At 38.9% G+C, this 21,899-nt stretch overlaps 1 protein-coding gene across 1 annotated transcript; it reads right to left on the bottom strand.

Annotated features, from left to right (window-relative positions):
• Positions 1–1,164: 1,164 nt before the first annotated feature.
• Positions 1,165–19,673, bottom strand: LOC101891510 (inactive serine protease scarface). The gene is made up of 7 exons (XM_005177910.4): positions 19,405–19,673; positions 13,016–13,422; positions 5,233–5,388; positions 2,513–3,175; positions 2,296–2,450; positions 1,965–2,233; positions 1,165–1,892 (listed from the first exon to the last, which is right to left on the bottom strand). Exons 2-7 carry the CDS (start codon positions 13,334–13,336, stop codon positions 1,600–1,602), a joined length of 1,857 nt encoding a protein of 618 aa, XP_005177967.1. The 5' UTR covers positions 13,337–13,422; positions 19,405–19,673; the 3' UTR covers positions 1,165–1,599.
• Between the last annotated feature and the right edge of the window lie 2,226 nt (positions 19,674–21,899).

Genomic DNA, 21,899 nt, shown 5'->3' with positions numbered 1-21,899 from the left:
TTAGCGACTTTGGCATTGTTCGACTGCAATATAATATAAAATACCTCCTGTCAATATCAACCTTAAATATACAATTTATGAAAATAACTCACCAGTCGCGTTTGTGGAAGCTGCCACAGCTCTCCAAGATTTTTCCTTAGCAATTTTGTTGCGATATAGCACTGTTTTTTTTTGTCAAAAAGACAAGAGTGAATCTGCACCGCTTCTGTTAATGAAAATTCCATTTCAAAAACCTAACATAAAATATTTAAAAATAACAGCTGATTCCTGTGCCGGACTTGCCGCATGTCAAAAGTTGAGAGTAGACCAACTTTAATCCGTTACGGCAACTTACACGTTGTGAATGTGACATTCTTCATTAAAATATAAGCAACCAAATCGGCTGTCAGTCTAATACGTTGCCGCAACGGACACAACGTATTCTATCTGACAGACCCTTAAATCGTATTTCTTCTTAGTAACTTCTTACTGAGTAAATGTTACTAGGAAAGTAAACGAACGCACCTAATGTAAACAAAGAACACATTAGGCATGTACGATAACTTTTCTAGTAAAAATTACTTGGTCAAGTTTATTGAGTGAATTTTTTCTCTCACGTCCAAAAATGGCCAAAAATTGTCGAACAAGACCTACATAAGAAGTCTACCACTATTGTGATTGAACTCCCTTTAAATGGATGGAGATGGGCTTACCGGCCGACCTTATGTGGCCTTATATGGTCATGTTATCGAACATCATTCAATGAACGGTCTCTTCCAGAACTGCAAAAATGTAAACGTTTTTACTACAATAACCGATTTTGCTTTATGATATCGAAACAAATTGCAAAAATAGTAGATTCATGCTGTGTCTGGAACAGAGCAGTTGGAATTATCCAACTGATGTTATTGGATAATTCGGAATAACATTTTCCGGTAAAAGTACTTTTACATACAAATCCCAACCCTAATTACGGATTCTTCACAATATCGAATTCCCAATTTAATTAGTTGCTTTTCATTGCAAATTACAAAAAAAAAAAAATATATATAAATAAAGAAATAAATAAATAAAATAAATAAATATATTCTCCCCAAACTTTTCTAGACAGTTTCCTTACTCGACAGTCCTCTCATTGGGATTAACTTCTTGTGGAATACCAATAAGAAACAATGGGAGATTAAATACTATTTAAAACATTCTTTATTACAAACTAAATTACAGACTTAATTTAGAAAGGTCTCGTTTATATAACATTAATGTGATTAAGGTATAAATAACAATTATATAAGTATATATAGTGTGGGTGGTATATGTGCTTGTTGTTTGCTTCGTTGGCATTCTTAATTCGAAGTCGAAACAAAAAGCCGACCAAGTGGCGGCTCTCTCTACGAATAGGAGACTCGTATTAGGCCGTGTCGGATCGTCTGAGTATCGCACTTGAAATGAACTACTGGAAGGAAGTTTATGAGGGTATTCAAAGGGATCGGGCAGGTGGGAAAAGTCTTGTAGGGGAATAAGAAGGTTTGTGACGTTTAAATAATATAGCTGTGATGTTTAGACCGTCTGATGTAATATGTGAGTAGTACTAGTTTCTAGGTAGATGACTTTAAATTCTTCTCAGAAAAGTCTCAGTGGAAGCTCCCTCTTTCTTTCTGTGAATTGCTTATTCACCCACTCCACATCGGGTTTAATGAAACGCACTGTCTGACCTTCGCCGCAGGCATTTTCAACACTGTAGATGCCCTTCAGTAGAACACCGGTACCGGTTCCGCAGGCCAAAGCGCTTCCGGAATCGAATTCACACGAGTCGAATGTAGTGGTGCTACAAACACTGCTGTTATCAGCGCCGCAATCGCTGCGAGCCACCGGTGTAGTAGTGGTTACGTGCATGATAGCACCCTCTTCGTGAACTGCAAAGGGGATGAGGTGTAAAAGTTGAGTTGTAAATCAAATCTAGCCGCCGGTTAGAGAATTATACTTACTGCTCAGTGCTTGCTTGCCCCAACCAGTGGTGACGCATGTCTCTGAGGGACTGGGGTCCTTGTCACTGATACAGATTGGCATAATGTGAGTTTTAAACTCGAGTCGTTTGGAGAGATGCAAAACAGCCATATTGTTTGAACCACTGCTAGGATCGTAATTGGGATGTACTGCGACGCTATCCACTCCAACCAGCTGGAACGGCAACGGCTCGTCAGTACTGCCCAGTTGCCATTCGCCGGCTTTGACACGCAGGTCCGACACAGAGACACTGAAATAAGACAAAAGTATTTAAGTTGGCCTTCTCAGTGAGCAGTGGTGCTTTGCACTTACCCTTGGACGCAGGAAGCTGTTGTTAGAATTACGCCGTCGCCGATAATTGCACCACCACAAAGCAATGACTTGGACGATTCCTTCAAGATCATGGCTTGCCATGGGATTTCAGCAAAGTCTGTATCAATATCTTTCACACCTTTGGGTTTTGTGTTCTGCAATCCGAAGATAAGATGTTTTATCCAAGGAGAAGGAACGAATACTAGTGAATACATACCTTGTTTCTTTGGGCACAAACACCACCCAAAATTATTGGCCAAGGATCAACGTAGTTAGGATCGCGGCAGCATTTACCGGGAGCACCGGTTGCTTCGATGATACAGTCCGTTAGGGGCACTCTAAACGGAGTAATTTCGACAGGCGTCTCGCTAATAACACCGATAGCACTGCAGAAGTTTTCCTCTGTGCACAGCAAAGCTGACGCACACTTCGATGGAGTGACGGGGAATGTGGAGACGGGGGACTGCTCGGCAGACACAATTTTTCCAGGTCTTCTGTTATTGTTCGAAGGGAATATCTGGGGCGACAACTGATCTTCGCCGCGCATAACTATGTTCTCTTGGTTCGATGACTCCTCCTTGTGGTCGACGATTCCTCCTTGCGGTCTACGTGTTGCAGGAACTGGTGCCTGAGGTCGCTGCTGTGACTGGCCTGCGTTATATTTGGATTCGGTGGGTTCACTTTGGCGAACGGGTCCGTTTGTAGGGTTGCGCGCTGTCACAGGTGGAAGATACATGTTGTTAACGGGAGTAGTAGTCCTGATAGGTTGAGGGGTTGGATAAACTAATGGCGTTGGAGGTGTTTTCAAAACATAGCCATCGTTTGTCAGCATGGTTGAGGGCACGCTACAGCAAAGTTTCGGCGCTAAACACTTTTTAGACTGCAAACGAGAAGAGCACAAAAAGGGTCTATTAGAATTTCGAAATCGAATCAATTCTCAAGACGTTCAGAGAGATACAATGTTTATTTATGCTTGTGATCGTGAAATCATATTGGAATTTCTCCAAAGTGGAGTTCGTGTCAGCACCTAGAAATCGGTGTCTTCGGGGTTTGGAGCAAAACACATTTTCATGTTTGTATCCCGCAACTGTCAGATTTGCTTGAATGTGTATTCCGGATTGTGTTAAATGGTCCTATGTTCACCTTTTTAACACAATTGCAAAATATTGTGCATTACACAGAACAAATATGCTGAGTTTGGTCTGATATTTGCGGTAAAGAATTCTTACTTATTGGCCTAGAAATCAAAAGGGCCTACCGGGAATCCTCGGATATCACCTATATCCCAAACAGGCAAATATAGCGCGTGAAACGCTTAAAAATGCCACCGAAGATATGTAACGATACATTTACGCAATTGTCTCCACAATTTTGTGTGTGAATTTCGATGTGGTGCACAGACTCGGCCTTGAGCTACCGCACAATGAGCCGAATATCTGCCTAAGCAAATGTATGAGAATATCAGCCAAATCGAAACGAATAATAGGCAATTTGGCAATACCAACCAAACGTAAGTGCCTCCATTGAAATCTATCTGCAGATGTGTGTTGGTATTAATGCCAGCAAGTACGTATGTATGCATGTACATATGCATGCATTATGTTGATGATTCTGTTGATTCCAATGCCATTACAATAAATATAAATCCGCAAAGGCACAGAATGCAATAGATGCGACCAAACCTCCGATTGGCAGAGTTGGCGATCTCAAGCTGATGATATTAGCTTGCATAAGTGACGAGAATCTTTTTTTGTCTTTTTTGGGCGGCATTAGCCGAAATCGGAACAGTTGTTTTGCCTACTCCATCACTCCGATCGGTAGAAGCCGTGTCAACAGAAACTATGTGCAATTAATCCGATTTATTCAATGCAAATATGTATGTTAAGCAGATGAAACTGTAAAAACACGCTTCCACATTCATCGTCGGACAGCGAGCTTATTTTCTTAAACTTCAACAGCTCAGCTAACTCTGTTTTTTTAAGAGATATAGAGGGCCTACAGCGGCATAACAGGCTAACTACGTGCCATCATCGATTTGTGATGGAAAACATACGCTTTTAATCATTTAGTATATAAAAGGCAGGACATGTCACTTTCCCAAGTTCGCTTTTCGGAATAAGTTTTAACGTTAGGAGCTTCAGTGTGTGAAACGTTCTGACCATTTGGTATTATTATTGGTATGTCCCAAGTAAGAGCGGCAGGGCAGCCAGGTTGAACGTCGAATTGCAAAATTATTTCAAACAGAGGCAGTATTTTGTAATTGTCGTGTTTTTCTGAGGCGGCATCTTAAATTTCGACTCGAAACGTTCTTTTTCTGCCGCATTTGTGCAACACTCAAGAAACGATGAAGAGGCAACGCTTGGCGTAGCTGTGGTGCAGCAATGCCAGTGAATTGTAATGCGCCACGGTTGATGTACTCATTCACCTGTTAGAGGAGCGATCTATTAATCAAATTGAAATACGAGAAGTCTCTGCAATTACACGGCATCCGAATACAGTGGTGTGTGGCTGTATTTGTGTATGTATGTGTGATACAATGTTCAGAGACACATTTATGTTTCATGTTGCTTCTATGCAACTACATCTGGATTGAAAGGGCTGGTAAATTCTTTCAAAGGGAGAAGAAGTTAGTCTGGTAGCTTCGCAAACTTTTCAAAGTTGTAGTCAGGGCTAGGTCACAAATCTTGCAATATACCACGGGGTTAAGGGGTCTATGGAAAGATACGACATACACTAAAAATGTAGCACATAGTTGACTGGAATCCTGGAGATTTTTAAATGGATTGTTCTTAGGAACTCTGAGAAACTAGGGTCGTTTCGAATACATATGTTTGGTACTAAACTTAAGCTAGCACTTTTATGGAAATTGTTTGTTCGAAGTTGTTCGTTTTGGGATCATCTTATTGAGATCAGTTGCAGATCAGTTTCATCTCTTACCTCCACATTTACTACAGCATTGGCAAGAATTTCTCCATTACGACAATCGCGGGGCGACACACATGCCATGTTGGAGGAACAGGTAGTGTAGGGAGTCTCTGTTGTGGTCACTGGCGGATTGTATGTACAGCAAACGTTTTCTTCGGGGGCACATTTCTAAAAAAAGAAAAAAAAAAACATAAAATGAAAAATTTGTATTGTTGACTTGAATGTACGCCATCTCTGGCTGGTCATAATCAATTGAATCCCTCTCCACTTTCTATTTGACGACTAACCAACATTCTGACTCCGGACGATTTAAATTTAATTTAATTTGGCGAAAAAGCACACACTCCCAACCCCCTAGTGTTACGACAACTTGAAATGACTTAAGGTGGAGTAATTTAGGGCGTGATAAAGTCCGGATGTAAAAGAGTTCGATGGTCAACAATCGAAGAAATTAATATACCCTTACGTATATATATATAACCATCTACATCTGACGTTGTTCCCCATGAGATCGGAGCCAATCACATTTGGACACCTTGACGAACTTACTATGAAACAGTATGAACGTTGAACATCGCAGCATTTTGGCAATTGAAACGTGATTAGCGGCCGTTAGTGCAACTCATAAATCATTCAGAACTGTAATAGGAACATTCGAATTTATCAAAACTGATACACGCCCAGACCCGCCCGTATGGAAGCCGAAACTCCAGCTACCATGTTTCATTGTTTGCCCGTGAGTGTTCCGATGGTCTTCTTGTTCGGACTGTTTAACAAATACCTGCAAGTTAATTAAAGACAGGTTAAAAAGGTTAACCAAAAGCCATACAAAAGAACCACGTCGTAAAAAACGATGCAACGTAGCTAATAAATGATCTGTCATTGGCGATTTGAGCGTTTAGATGTTAATTCTCGGGGACTGGTTATAACACGTTGCCACTTTGCATAGCGACTGCAGCAACAGCAGCAGCAGTAGCTGCGGCAACCGCTGCACAAAGCGCAAAAAACGATGGACAAATGCTGGCCCCAGACAATTCATTGCTGGCCGTCTGCATCCACACTTAGCATTTGGATTGACCTCTCGTTGTCGTACGACCAGACACAGCACCACCGCCTCCAGCGGTTGCATTGCGAAGTCGCCTTCTTTTTTCGGCAGTACAAGACCAATTTTCCTCCTCGATTTGGATCCATCGACGGAGGCTGGTCCGATTCATTGACCGCTGGCTATGGAGATTCTTAACAAATATGCAACACCCATGCGCAGTATTAGCGTCATTTGTCGATTCATTTGTTTGTTGTTTGTTGGTGTCGTCGTTGTTGCTGTCGTGTTCATCATTGGCAACCTACAACCATACCTGTCTATGAATGTATGACGGGGCTGCTGATGGCCGTACTCCAGTATCGACTATCAACAATTGGTAATGTTACATCTTTCTGTCAGAGTTGTTGAATGTTTGTGCCACGGGCAAGAGTGCTGGAGGTGAGGACAGCGTGTGCCTCACTCTGACAACGATAAATGTTCAACTGTCTTTAGCGCTGGCATATGTCAGTGTATCATTAAGCGAAACGCCACTTTTAGCTGAACAAATGACCATTTAATACAAAGAAGCCTAACCTCCGGACTCTGACATTCGGCGCAGTCGGCTAACAAATGGAGTCTACTGATTGCACTCGGCATTAAGACCATCAATCAAGCTGTGACCTAAGCCCCGTGAACTTTTATGGCGAATTGGCAATAGGAATGTCCCAATTCAGACAAGCGGTACGAATTAAATTAAAAATGTACGTTCCTCAACATAGGCACAGCAAATAGGCCAGTAACTACTGGAAACTAAGAATATGAATATGGAAAATGATGCATCTCACGGTGTAAGCATTAACATTTATACCAACATCTCAACTGAGAGTCCCTGAGATAATTTCTCTGTTGTCGATTCAAGGGCAGATGATCGATATTTTTCCAAAAATAACATTGAACTCGAATGCGAACGACATGTATGTGTGTGTGTGTGTAAGTATGGATGAACCCGGTATCATTGGCCTCTTGTAAAGTCATCGCTAATTTCGTCGCTGTCGGTTTAATGGGTGGTTTGATGCTAGACAAACGCTGTTTCCATTTGATCGTTTGCAACAATTTGGCTGTCATTGATTAATATGACACTTTATTTATTGACAGCTTGCTGTACAAATAACATACTTATTATGCACATGAACACATGTTTGTACATATTATGTACGTATTCCATCTGTCATCTTGTTGAATGTGTGACTGCATGTGGAGGATCGCTAAGCATCAACTACCTACCTCGAACTTCCATATTGAAGAGAAAATGTTTTTTTTTTTTTTGTTTAGCTAATGACAATCGCCAATGAAGAACGTCAAAGTGAATGACTAATTTTGCAGCATGACTTGCGAAAATGTAAATCTCAGCATGAAGCTACCATAATGAAAAACAAACCATGTGATTGTTTCTATAGCCAGAATTGCCATGCATATTACATTGACGTGGACCGAACATTACTAGTTGAGACCAACGTTAGGAAGGTAAATTTAATAAACCAGAAATCTGTACGAATAGGATCGCTTGACTCAATGGTTTGTAAAAGTTTGCACTGGAGTGTCTTTGTTTATCAAAAAAAAAAAAAAATAAATAAATAAATAAATAGTAAAGAGAGCGAACCGAGGGAGTTATTTTGAAGCGGAAATATGCTCAGTAAAAATGTTAGCTGTCTAATATTTACTTGTTTTGTACCCAAAACAGTTTTGATTGTTAAATCAACTAAGGTAATTTCAGGACTTTATTAAAACATAAATATGTAATTTAAATCAAACCGAAGAAATGTGTATTCATGGAGTGACATTTTTGTTTATTCATTCCAGCATCGCATTTCCCCTCAGTACTTTCTTACTGATTAATTGATGATTGTTAAATAAAAATAACTATAGTTCGATTCTCTAACTCATTTACCGAAAAATATGGGTAAAATTAAAACGTAAAGTTATGAACGAAAATTCGAACGAAAAAAATTAACAGCACTGTCGTTATTGGCTCGATATAGCGACTGCTTTATTTTTGTCGGTTACTCAAAAATGTCTTAGAGAATCGCACTTCAGACCATGGCTCAATAGGAAAGGTTACTCAACTTCAAGGAAATCCACAAAACATGAATGGAATATTGGTATTTCTCCACAAAGTTGAATCCAAGATCGTAGGACAAAGTTGTTTTATCCCGAAATAGTACATTTTGTTGCCCGTTAATGTGGGAAATATGTATTCTGTTGTCTCTAAATTTGAAAAAAAGTCATATTTTTCATTTTAAATTCAAAACAATACATGTACATAATGTCTATATGCTCTGACAGAATAGGGGCACCAAAAGAAAAAATATTTAGGCTAGCTTTGTTCTACCATCTGTAATTTTGCCCTGCTTCCGACCTAATTTGTGCAACTTGTGGTGAAATTTTGCGATAAGTTGATGAGAAGTTATCATTGGAAAATTTATCGTACAGGCCGAATTATAAGAAAAATCTAAAAATTTCAACCTGAATCGAAGCATTCCATTTCAGGCCGTTATCAATGGATATGCTATCATTAGACGTGAGAATATAGTCATCATTCCGACCAGAATATGTTAGAGCTTATCATTTAATCTGTACACACACATACATACATATTGTATACATATACGTGCGAAAGTGTAGACGTGTAATAAAAAGTAGACTTTCAGAACTGCTTTGTACCACATTACCGAGGTCCATCAAAAAATTATGCTAATCCAAAACCTTAATTCGCAGAAGTGTGTAGACATATTTTTGCGAAAGTGTGGACGTGTAATAAAAAGTAGATTTTCAGAACTGGTTTCTACCACGTTACCGAGTTCAATCAAAAAATCGAAAACCTTAGTTCTCAGAATTGTGTAGACATATATTTGCGAAAGTTTGGACGTGTAATAAAAAGTAGATTTTCACAACTGGTTTTTACCACGTTACCGAGGTCAATCAAAAATTATGCTAATCTAAAACCTTAATTCTCAGAAATGGCGGAACATTAGACTAGTAACTAAAAATAGAAAAAACCGCAGTCGCAACATTATTGAAGACTACCAATATGTTAATGTTGCTGATTTGTTGAGAGCTTCGGTATGCTAATGATGTGACTTAAAATATCAAATCAGATCAAATAAACAATGCGTTTTTATTACGGTTCGCTCGCTATTCGAATTGGACTTTTGGGAAATTGACACGTAGTCAATGTTCACATTAGCGGAGAACGATCTTTATCGGTATCTGTTGTGCTTCCCGGCGCGTTTCCACGCCGCTTCAACGCCGCCGTAAAACAAATTCATAATAACAATTGTAATCGGTGGGTGTTTCGTTGACGCCTCAGCTACTTGCCTCGCACAGAGACGCTTACCATTTTCATTCTATTTTGTAGTCTGTGTTGGTGTCGTTTCAATATCGTCATCGGCCATTGTGTGTAATTTGTTAATGGTTGTGAACATTTGGTGATAACCAACTTGCGATTTGCATTTTTTTTATCAACTTCAAATTCGAAGCCAATATTGCAATATTATTCTAGCATGGTTCTTCAGTATTTCTATTTCAGAAACTTACAGATTTCTCTGATTTGAAATGACACAGTTGCCCAAATTTATGATTAGCACACCATTAATTCCATACACGGGTATAAACTGTGTGTGTATGACAACACCAGGGGGAATATCTTCTGTTTTCTAATTTTCTGCGGGCAGTTTATGAATACATTGGGAAGAGTTTGAGGAAAAACTCTTATTTGGCTTTCCCTTTCTCTCTCGACATTCATAAACTAACCGTTATTTTCGATGGTTAATTCGATTATCAACATCGTCATCAATCATGTCGAATTCCCCAAATTATAATTAGTACTCATAGATTTTTTCCGAGTTTTTGTGTATGGATGGTATAGAGAATTTTACTCGATTCGATGTCTTTGTGTGTGTGTGTGCATTTATATATTTTTAATAAACCTATTGGGAAACACGGAAAACAGACTGATGGGAGCTTGCAAATTCACACATTATAATTTGGTCCCAACAGCAGTTTGGACATTACAAAAATTAGCACATTGTTGTGAATTTATTTTATACTTCAGTGCATTTCGAAACGAAAGGGGTTTCCAAAACAACGACAGCAACAACAACACCAAGCTATAATGAAACACATTAGAAATCATTTTTGAAACGAAGAATAGAAATCTGGTTGCCGGGCTTTTGGTGTTACCGTGAAATGACTGAAACCTCGTCAGAATTTCGTTCGTATTAATTATATAATGACGTACAATGAAGGAGAAATATGAAATACATACATACATACAGACAGACATATGCAGAATGTTGATGGAACTATAGCCCTGATAGATAATGTACTTTCTCCCACTAATAAATAATCCTTGTTCCTATAAAATCAACAATACTGGAATCTAAGTTGGAATCGTAGGTATGTAGGAAGTTATGGAATTACTTAACTAGTTAATAGCTTCAATCGGCGTATTACGTTGATCTAAAAATGTGCATCAGATGATTTCCAATAACAAATTCTGTGACCATATTCTGTCTACCAAGTTCGTGTTCTTTAAAGTACGAGTGTCATATAATGAATCCTGGAAATAAGTTTTGAACCTTGACCAGCCGTTGGACAAGGTCTTAATCGGCCTTCTATTTGTAGTGGCAATACCCACTTTTAATGGTGCAATATGGATTGTCCACTAGAGATTCGAAAAAATCAAAACTGAAAGATACGCGCGTGAATCGTGATTGGAGTAGTACAGCATTAGGGGCCGCCCTTCAAGTTCTTATGCAACACTCTGGGGGCCACTGCTGTGCGCAGCACCTGCAAAGGGTTAAATCATTGCGGTGTGCAGCACATTTCTTCACATTGGAATTTGCATAAAAAGCATATTGCATTGTTGTTTGTGCGAGGAGTTGAGTTGTTTTTCTGCTGTTGTTTTTGGTTGACTGCATCACAAACCTGTTTCGCAATTAAACATGAACTTGGGGCATTATCAAGAGAAGTGGATGAGTTGCATTTTTTACGTTCGACATACTTTTTCCCTTTTTCCAGACAAACATATGACCAACATGTTGCATCTTCGTCAATATGTGGCTGTGTATCCACACATACATATCAACACATGCTAAACCCACTGTCACTGCCGCACCGGCGAAGAGCATGCCGGCTGTGTGATGTTGCTTTCCTACCTCCACTCCATGAAAGTTACGAAATTTCAATTTGGGCAAAAGACGCTGGGGTCGCTGCTGTGATGTATGTGGCGACGAAGCAAAGAATGCAAATAAAACCGAAATGCTGTTAACGACGGGGCCGCAGGAAGGGCGATGATCGAAAATTAACGGTTTAATAAACTAAGACGGCTACCGGCTGTGACCGAGCGTAGTCCCATCGCCACCATCACAACCGAGTAGACGACGAAATTACAACAATTTCTATACACTCACACACACGCATGTGTACCTCCACAAGCTGGCTTATCTGCATAAAATTTATATAAACCGTCCAATTGATAAACGTTTATTCCAAAATAGCTTTTTGCTGTTTGTTGCTTGTTTTCGTTGTTTGTCTGTTTTTATTTTTGTTTTTTTTTTGTGTCAAAAAAGATATTTAGTGGGTAAAACCGAAATCAATTCTGATTATGTAATTGAAAGTCGCGCGTACACACACACACACACACACACACACAAACGCATATCTGCACTGGCCGTAGTGCCCTGGCGTAAGACAATCAGTTCGCACAGACTGTGGCAACACATTTATTATAAATTAATCATTGTTGCGTTTTAATTTAAAATAAAACAGCAACAACAACAATGTCAGCAACAATCAACGCAAGCACAACAGCAACAAAAATAAATAGTTACTTGAGACAAACCTGTTTACATGGAATTTCACCCGTTTCCTAATTACCTAAAGTTCAAATGGCGGGTGGGTGACGGTAGCACCGGCCTCCAGCTGAAGATGATTAACATCTTCTTATACGAAATACCTAATGTTCAAGCCCCCTGCCGGTCCAAATTCCCAAATTATAATAGCAATTGTGGTCTCAAGATATTTGTTTGAAACACATTCTATTCGACAACACAGCTTACTGTTAAAAATCTCCAATGTTCAGGCACACTAGACCATATCCTAATGCCTGTAAAGGCATCCAAATCCTCCCACTGAAGTCAATCAAGATCAGTAAAAATAAGATTGTATCTTCAGAATAATAATTATTGGGCAGTGCAGTTAAGAGTTTTCATAACCTAATCTAAATGAAATATTTTGAATGAGTGGTGTTCCGCTCATTTGGCTGTGAGCTCCAAATACAAATTTCAGCCGTTTCTGTTTTTTGAATTAATTGATTGTCTCTAGGTGGTAGTTGGTAAGTAATACATATCTATGACTGGTCCACGTCAAAAAATGACTTGGATGCTGTTTTGAAATCAGTACTGGTTGCAAAATGTATTTGAAAAACTCGACATTTGGCAGAGTGATTTATCGTTGGGAACTTATAGCGGAGGGTCTTTGCGTTAAATTTGAGGAAAACTCATTTGGAAAAAACCTCAGATAAAAATGTAATGCAAAATCATAGATATTTTCAATGTGATTTGGCTTTTCCTGCATCCGATACATGGCTATAAATTTTGAAGCATTTCGTTGCCCCGATATCCATTAGCCGATGGCCACTTCAGAGGCTCTATTGTCTGTCGAAAACTGTTTCCATACCTCACATTCTTGATTGGAATGTTTTCATTTACTCACCTGAACTTTCGGTAACTTCTCGGTAAAGTAGCCGTTCTTGCACTTGGCCTTTGGTACGCACTGTTGGCGCCCGGTACACTCCAGCAAGGTTGGCAAATATCCCTGGCCCACAAAGGGAGAGGCACGTTTGCTAAGCATAGATATAAAGGCAGCGGCGGGTGGGTTGGATCTGAAATCCGCATCCGGATGAGAAGCCAGACCATTTTTGTATTCGCCGTTGAGGAACATATTCGAACTGTACTGCGCACCGAGTGTCCCAGCGACGGCGTACAGGAGCGTGGCCACCAGGCCTAATGCCACCATCCGACAAAAACTTGACATGGTGTGTCAAATGAAACTCTTTTCCTCTGGTTTGTGCTAGTCTGCAATGGTAAGTTACAGTCAACCGAATTCACTAGAGCGTTGAACTGAAAACAAACGAAAACGAATCAAATTAGTAAAATTATCAACAGAATATCGGAGAATCGTTGCGATGGCGTCCGCCACCATCACAACGTATTGAACGAAAGAGGGCCTTGATCTGAAATATTACAAAGAATTCACAAGTCCTTATCTCTTTTTGTTTTGTGACGAAACATTTTTGGTCCTGCCAACATGCATACTACATTGCAACTATGAAATACCTCTCTCAAGCTCTCGATGTCGGCGGCGTTAAAATCCAGCCAGCAGTGTTTGAATGCAATCACAGGCTCCAAAACAAAAAAAATAAGCATCTTTGGCAAGAGCTATTTCGGAATAATCGATTCACCCATTTGAGCGTCGTTATTTATTGAGTGTTGCATGGCAATTAATAATCCAATCGACCCCTTGGATACAGGCTCCCCGTACCCTCGTCGCCGTATATGGCGTTGTACATTCATATATGTTCGAACATGTGTCACAGGTATGCTAGGTAGGTGGCAGATTCTCGTGCGTACCCCACCGTTGGAAGTTGTTAAGTTGTGTAAATTTCAATGTAGACAGACAGGTCGTTTGCTAGTCGCGTCGCATCACATCGCATCGCATTGCAACGCATGCGCTGTGCTCAGCACAGCAATTCACTTCCTTCTACGTTTTGACACGAGCATGCCCAGTATTGATGCATTAGTGCAAAAATCTACAGATTGTGTGTCGCAGCAATGCAAACAAACGCTCGCTCGACCGCCCGCCGTTGTGCCCAAATCGGATTCCGAGTCTGATTACCCCGGGTGTCTAGAAGTATCAGTTGCTTGCAGCACTTACATGACAGCGACTAATAAAGTTGCTCAACAAATTTGTCAAAGAATTCTAGCACCAGTGGTTGTTTCGTCTGTCGTCTGCTGGCTGTTGTCGTCTTGTCAGCCGACAGATCTCGCCATGCAAACCCCGTCCGACAGACGATAGAGTAAATATTTGCCACCATCGTAAAAGGCATGAAGCAATTTTACACGATATTCCACTGTTGATCATCGTAGCGTAATCGGAGAATCTAAACATCTCCCGAATCACAGCCTCTGCTAAGATTATGTTATGCTGGCCGGTTGGCTGACTAGTTGACTTCTGCTTCGGACGTGTTGACTGCTCAAAATCGCACATGCAGATTGATAATTGACAAAAAAAGCAAAACAGAATTTCCATTTAGATGCACTCAACACATCCGAATATGCGTGTGTGTGTGTGTGAATGTTCGTATGTATCGTACACATGTTCCAAAATCACATTACGTAAAAGATCAAACAGAATTAGTTGGCGGAATTCGCTAACGACCGACCACAAAACTGTGATAATTGTGGTGATGGGGCGTTGAAGTCGTCTCTGTTACTGCTCCGGTGGGCAGAGTCACGGCAGTGTCAGTGCTGTTGCCCAAGCAGCGTGTTTGGTGTTCAACTCTGCCATGCCACGATGCAACGCGGAGTCAAGTTGTTGTGATAAAGCCGATAATGTCATAATTATTGCAAGGTGACAATGTAATATTCAAACTATGACAATTACGATTCTTTACACATGGCTATCCACTTGCCTCTCTAGGCGCACACACACATTTATGTATGTGTGGACACATGATCAGTTTTGTCTCTTGCAGAATACAAACAAGTTGGTCTGTCCAGTGGAAAGAAATTTCGAATCGAATGCAAATTTTCAATTATTGCATTATTTTTGCGAATGAGTGTTGCTTGTCATCATATAGCTCATACGCCAGAGTGGTGACACAATTAAAAAGGATACGCATTACTGGCAAAACCTCTGGGCGAACAAAAAATAACGACAGACACAAATCGTCGATGTACAATCGACTAGCAAGGGCTGAGGTGACGTCATTCCAAAATACATTTCCCAAATTACTTTACATTGCCTGATTTTTATGTTCTGCGAAATGGCCTCTTTTGGCTTGGAGTTCAAGATGCAAAATAAGCCAAAGTCCATAGAAAGTCCGTAAGATAGTTTGAAAAGATAAGCAATGCCCTCAAGCTATGACCGCTTATAAAGAAATATTTCTCATCATAACACGACCGATTTAAGGAATTTTGAAGCACTTGAAACATGTCGGCGGCCCAAAGGAAAAAATAAGAACTTTTCCATATAAAATGTGCAAGAAAACCTATAAAAATTAGTAAATCTATTGAAATAGTCCCGTAAGGTTTCCATACACAGTTAACCTGAATGAGCCGTACTTTGATAGCAATCCAGTCGGAATTCATATAGTTTTTATATTTTATTATTGTTTTTTTTCCAATATGTTGGTGTTTAAAACTAACAGCGCATCAGAGGGTGCGTGTAGCCACCGAAGATACATAATTTATTTAGGGCTTGTTTTTTTTTGTCAGAAAAATGACAGCCTGCGGCTTGATTCAATTAATTGCCGCCAGGTTAGTAATGACTTAATTTCAGCATCTTATTCGATCCAACGTAGCAGAAATCACGTGACTGGGCACCATTACTGAAAATGTCGATCATTTATTGAGGATGATTTGAAGTCAGACTTTCTCACCACAAACGGAAGTTATGCAAGTTTTGACCCATTTTTGCCTTGTTTTTGATTTTAGACTCTAATTTTGATAGACAAGTGTTTCCAAACCGACAAGTGTGCGTGTTTGTGATTCGAATGCGGTTCTGTGTTTGTGTTTTTCTTTACACATACATACATTTGTTTGTAGTTTTATGGAATTCTTTTAGATGTTCATCCGGGTCCGCAGTTGTATTAACAAATAACAGATTTCTAGAAACTAATAAAAAGTTCACTCCTGCCCCTTCTGTTCTCCCTTGTCCACACAAAATAAACCTAAACTAAATGGTGGTGGGGAGGATTTGCTTCGTCTCTAGTGAAGAAGCACAGAGTCTGTGTGCGATGTGTCTTAATTTCCGTTTTGAATGGAATCAAAAGAAATAGAAAGTCCATTTTGTGTGTGGATATCAAGCCATTATTAAAATGATATATTGTTTTACTTGCAAAAAATACACATATATCTTCAAAATATATAAAAGCAAAACAGCGACGACTGCCAGCGAAACCGGTCCCACCACAAAGAGCTAATGTGTAATCTTCGGCAGCCAAAAACTGAAATCCGTCAAAGGTAGGAAAACGAAACTAATATCTACCTACAAGCAAATAAAACAATAATTGCCAATAGAATTCCATAGTTATTCTAATCATCTTTCTCTTAATTTGTCTCTAGATGTGTGTGTGTGTGTCTATGTGAGTACGCATACATATGTGGGTTTGCATTTGTGTGCGAGAGAATCAACTCGCACACTTTAATGATGCTATTAATAGAATTGAGGTATTTCTGAAAACATTTAAATAATTTTATTTGGAAATGAACTGAAGATCCATGTCTCTGGAGACAGTAGTTCCCACAGACAGCACTATAGGTCGGTGACAGTTCGTTGTCTATCTGTTCAAAGCAACAACAACTAACTATTGTAAAATGTGAAAGAGAGTTGGTACAAATGCTGGGATGCAACCTCCAGAGCCAAACAAATGAAGAGGGACGCGATTACAAGTGAATTATGAGGAAGAGGAGGAGGACCTTTTTCTGTCAATAACCATCGAATTTCGAATAATTACAATATAATTATTTAATAATTCCAATATTCGAATTCATTTGATAACAATTTTAGACAAATATAAAGTAACCCGGTTTTTACAAATGACAGTAATTGACAGCAAGGTGCATGGGGTAGGTGCTAATATGGTCGTCATCTCCTAGTAGTCGGTATTGGTAATATTTAAGCTCAAATAAATTAAATTATTTTTTCAAGTAAATGCGAAAATGAAATTATATTGGCTTTGAAGACGTTGCCTGCTGCCTTTGGGTAAATGATTTATTCTGTTCAAAATTTATATTTTGCCAGTGGGCGTCCTTTAGTACAAGCGACACAAAGTTAAAATTAACAACCAGGATGATTTTTTTTTTCTGAAGCAACCTTCTGGAATAAAAAGTTGGAAAGTGGACGTTTGGACATTACAAATAACCAAAGACTAGAAAAATTTAAATAAATTCTTTAAAACATTAATAATAGGCCAAAAATATGATTTTGGAGTGTTTATCCGCTTTCGGGCGTAGTTTTAAACTGTGATCTCTTCATTAATTTTGTCACTCCGTTTGTAACTCCTCCAAATATTCATGATAGACCCTACAAAGTACATATATTCTGGATCAGCATAAAATTCTAAGACGATGTCCGTCTGTCTGTCTGTTGTACGACGAACGATTTGAGATAGAAGGCTAAAATTTTGCACACATGTGTATTTTATCAATAGTCAGGTTAAGTTCGTAACTGGGTCATGTCGGTCAACGTTTTCGAATCCCTTTATTCGGTATTTTGATGATTATAACGACATTATTCGCCGGAACTGTTTCAAATTTCGAATTTGAAGATCTTAATGGGTGCTACAGCCTATGACAAAAAATTACTTATGCAGGTTTATGCCTTCGTATAAAAGCCCCCGTATAAAAGTCATCATTTAAACGGTATTTTTCTGAATTAGTTGACATTTTTCAAGTTCCTTCCAAATGGTGGAGGGCATTAAAGCTGATTTTTTACTTGTTTATTCCTACACAAACAACACTATCAATATTGAAAATGTTTTATTGACAACTTTAAAAATGAACTCCAACCATGGGATTGAGAGGGTTTCATTATCAAAATCAGAAACATTTATACAATTTACACATACATGTTCGTGCTGTATAGTGTGTCCGGTGCCTAATTTCAAATATTCATTGGCCTATATTTGTGGCAATTAACGAGAATCGTCGTTAGTTTGTGGTGAAAAAAAAGTAGTTCCTAAGCCTATGGTCTATTTATAAAGTCGCCGAGGAAGGCAAATTCAGGCCTTGGTCTTCTCCAAGCAACATTTTAGTTTAAATATTTAACACTTGTTTTTTTTCACATATTTGTCATTAAAATAAACAGAAGAAGAAAGCAGCTGACCTGACCTTGTCACCTTGAAAATACTCCTTGAACCAAGCCTTGTCGATAGAAACAATGACGTTTTACTTTCTATCAGTTTTTACGTGATAGTTTTTCGTTTTAATTTTACCGATTTTTTGTCAGAATTGTTCCACAGGACTTGGGGAAACTATTTGCTCGTGTCCAGGATATATTTACATGGTGATGGAGCTAATTTTACTGCCGCTTTTTTTGCATTCAAGACAAATTTACTCTGTTCGAGTAAGAAACTCCTAGTTTTGGAAATTTCTTCAATATTTTAGAGGGAAAAAACTTTTAAATTCTTGCAGTTCTGGAACAGACCAATTCTTTTATTCAAAAATTTGTAATAAATATTCCTGTTCTGGCGAAAATATACGCGTTTAATTATTACATTTAGATTTGCGTTGCAGTGCTTAGGTCCTGACTCGGACTCTTTCGCCATGGCAAGTTTTGAAATCCCTTCGTCCTTTGTATAGAAAAATAACATGAGAAGGAACATTTTAGGGGACTTCTTCATTAGAATCAACTGCAAATCCAAAAATCATACAAACGTTTATTTTACAGTGCCTGGATAATGTCATAATTCATGTCCTGAAAGGCAAATGTTGCTCTTTGCATTTATTCCACAACGTAAACGGGACACATTTTGTGTTTGCTATTAAAATTGGCAAATATATACAACGATGAAATTCGGAACTTATGTTCTAAATCGATTGTACTTTTTGTTTTTTTTTTTGTGCGGTGTCCTGTTCGACCCTTATTGGATAGTTGTTGATATTATTACACACACACGCTTATTTGTTCTTGATTGGATTTACAATCCCTCTTTAAATTGTCGACCAATTGTTATGCTTGTTACGCACACACACACACACTTTCACTCGACCCGACCTTTGGTAGGATCACTCAGAGTTCAACATAGTTCATTCGTAGGGCGATCGATGCCATTGTTCAATACGGATAGGTGGTACATACATACGTGTTGTTAAATTTACCTAGGTTTTGTTTGCTGGTCGTTTGTTTGTTTGCTTCCGATTCGAGTGTTGCTTGTTTGTCTCTTTGTTTGTTTACGAAGACGAAAACTGCCGACTTTTACTCGACTTAACGTCCGACGCGCACAGGTATTTTAAAGATTGTGTTTGATCTGCGCCAAGTCCGTTGCTTTTATATGCAGCAGGTTTTCGGCAGGTGACGTCTTGCTGCGCCACCAAAGCTGTGCGTTGCTGCTGAGGGCGTTTCAGCCACCGCCGCAATGTGTGAATCTCTCCTCTGGCTTCGACGGCCGTGGAGAAGTGTTATAGTTTATGAGTGTTTGGTGTGTGTGTGTGTATGTGGGGGGATTTGCCAAAACAAAAGCCACGGCTAGCGGTGTGCCTCTTAGCTTGGGTCGTCAGCCAACAAACAAGTGTTTCCACCTCGACTGCTTAAGAGCGCTTTGTGATTGTTTTGATGTTTGGCTGAGCTAACTGAGGCAGTCCGTAAGTAGCATTGCTCAGTTGGCTATGGGTTACATGCCCATCCGTGGATGACACTTTGGATGCTGCCTTCGTTACCGGCTGTTATGGCTGCTCTGTTCCCGCACTGCCAATGCGAAGATCAGTCTCAGATTTGTTCTCTTCATTCGTTCTCTCTGTCTGCACTCGCGTCTCTGTCTCTCGGAGACCAACAATTAGCATCAATGCTCTGAATACCCAAAATCGTTTCCAGCGTTTTATCATTCGCTTTTTTCGGCCAAAAGGGAATTCACTTACAAAAACAAAGAAAAGCATCAAATCATCATCTAATATTTTTTATGTGCAGGGTGTATGAGTGTGTGTGCGTGTTTTCAAATCTGACATCTGTGTTTCGTCATGCTAATGTCAGAAGCTGCTTCTATCTTGCCATTCTATCCGCATTGAAATAAGTTTACGTTGTTCGCTAATCGTCACCCATTAGTAACGATACGGTATTTGGTTGGACGTTCAAATGGATGATTCCGCCATGAGTCATCCCTCCTAAACAAATTAAGTCGAAAAAACCCCAACGTTTTGTCTTAGCAATTTAAAGCCGCAAAAGAAACCTCAGAACTCATAAACACATCAAATTATCGAGTGGCCAAAATTTCTAAATTTGTCATCTGTGCGGCATTCAAAGCTGTTCATTGGTCCGCAGCAACTGTAATGGGATAACTTGTTTGCTCCCACATCCGGTTACTGTTTTGATCCCCCAACCTTCTATTAACTCTGCATTTGCAAACTGGATTGCAGACCGCATAACCCATTGTAATATATAACAATCTCTCGCTCCCACATATCATTTCCAATGTCGTTTTAAAAAATGAAAAATAAACAAAACCAACTGTTGCATATTTAAACGTCTTTGCATTTTTCAAGTTTCTTTGAAGATGAGCAACCTTTCTTATTGAACAATGTGTCTATCCATTCGGCTTACAAGGAATCCTTTTCATCCATAGCTTTGTTAATTGTACTATGGTCTAAACATGGCTTAAGAGTCAAATTTGACACGATGTTTGGCTTTCCTTCCATGATAAAATGTTTTAAACGGTCGTAATGCCCAAATACAATAAGTCCACATCTTCAAGGCAACCAAATAAAATCACAGCAAACGTTGAAAAAAATATTCTGAACAATTGTTTTCCAATTTTACACATTCACACTTTTTCTATAATTTCTTCTAACATACCAAAAATAGAAAAAAAAAACATCTTGAGAATAATAATATTTTTAAATAATTAGTCATAATCATTTGTTTAACAATGCTTGAGAAACACTTATGATGAATAAATTCTGTCCTTATATGAAAATTTTTGTTTTTGTATTTTTGCGAACATTTTCATCAAGAAATTATTCTTTTTTTTAACAGGGCCTATTTATAAGGTCGTCCAGGATTCAGACATTGGTGTTCTCTTGCTGCCGAAAGCTATTTCGCAAGAATCAATCAATGGAAGGAAAAGACACAAAAAAGGGTTTACTAAATTTTGTTTTTTATGACAGAAATTATTATTATATATTTATTGTTAAAATATTGTTATTGTTACCCACATGGTGGTAAAGGTATTATGTCTTTGGGCATTTGTTTGTAACAGACATAAGGAAGCGAGATAGACCCATACTTACTTTTCAGATTCTTCATTTACTTTCTGTGTCGATTTATGCATGTCAATTCGTATGTCCGTGTTTTTTTAACAATATGCAGGTCGCATTTATTATCCAATTGAGATGAAATTTTCCAAACAATATTTGTTTGGCCCAAGGACGAATGCTATTGAAATTGGTGAGAATCGGTTCAAATTTAGATATAACTCCCAACCGATTTTGGGTAATTGTGCACCAAATGACCAATATCAGTCCAAATGACCTGCATTTTGGCAATTCCTACTTAATTCTTCCTAAAAATAAGTACTTCAAATTTGGTAAAAATCGGTTCAGACATAGATATAGCTCCCATGTATATGTTTCATCCGATTTAAGGGTTTTAAGTCCCTCACATT

The sequence above is a fragment of the Musca domestica genome, unplaced genomic scaffold (assembly GCF_030504385.1).
Source record: "Musca domestica strain aabys unplaced genomic scaffold, Musca_domestica.polishedcontigs.V.1.1 8, whole genome shotgun sequence".
In the NCBI taxonomy this organism is placed as follows: Eukaryota; Metazoa; Arthropoda; class Insecta; order Diptera; family Muscidae; genus Musca; species Musca domestica.
The sequence above is the reverse complement of the archived record's forward strand: the minus strand, read 5'-3'. Positions and strand labels throughout refer to the sequence as shown.

What these genes read in the sequence shown, in the direction of transcription:
- LOC101891510 (XM_005177910.4), bottom strand. Translation starts at nt 13,336, where the DNA reads ATGTCAAGTTTTTGTCGGATGGTGGCATTAGGCCTGGTGGCCACGCTC. An exon ending in ACAGCTTCCTGCGTCCAAGG is followed by an intron (nt 2,234 to 2,295) that starts GTAAGTGCAAAG and finishes GTCTTATTTCAG; the next exon opens with TGTCTCTGTGTCGGACCTGC. An exon ending in GGGCAAGCAAGCACTGAGCA is followed by an intron (nt 1,893 to 1,964) that starts GTAAGTATAATT and finishes TCCCCTTTGCAG; the next exon opens with TTCACGAAGAGGGTGCTATC.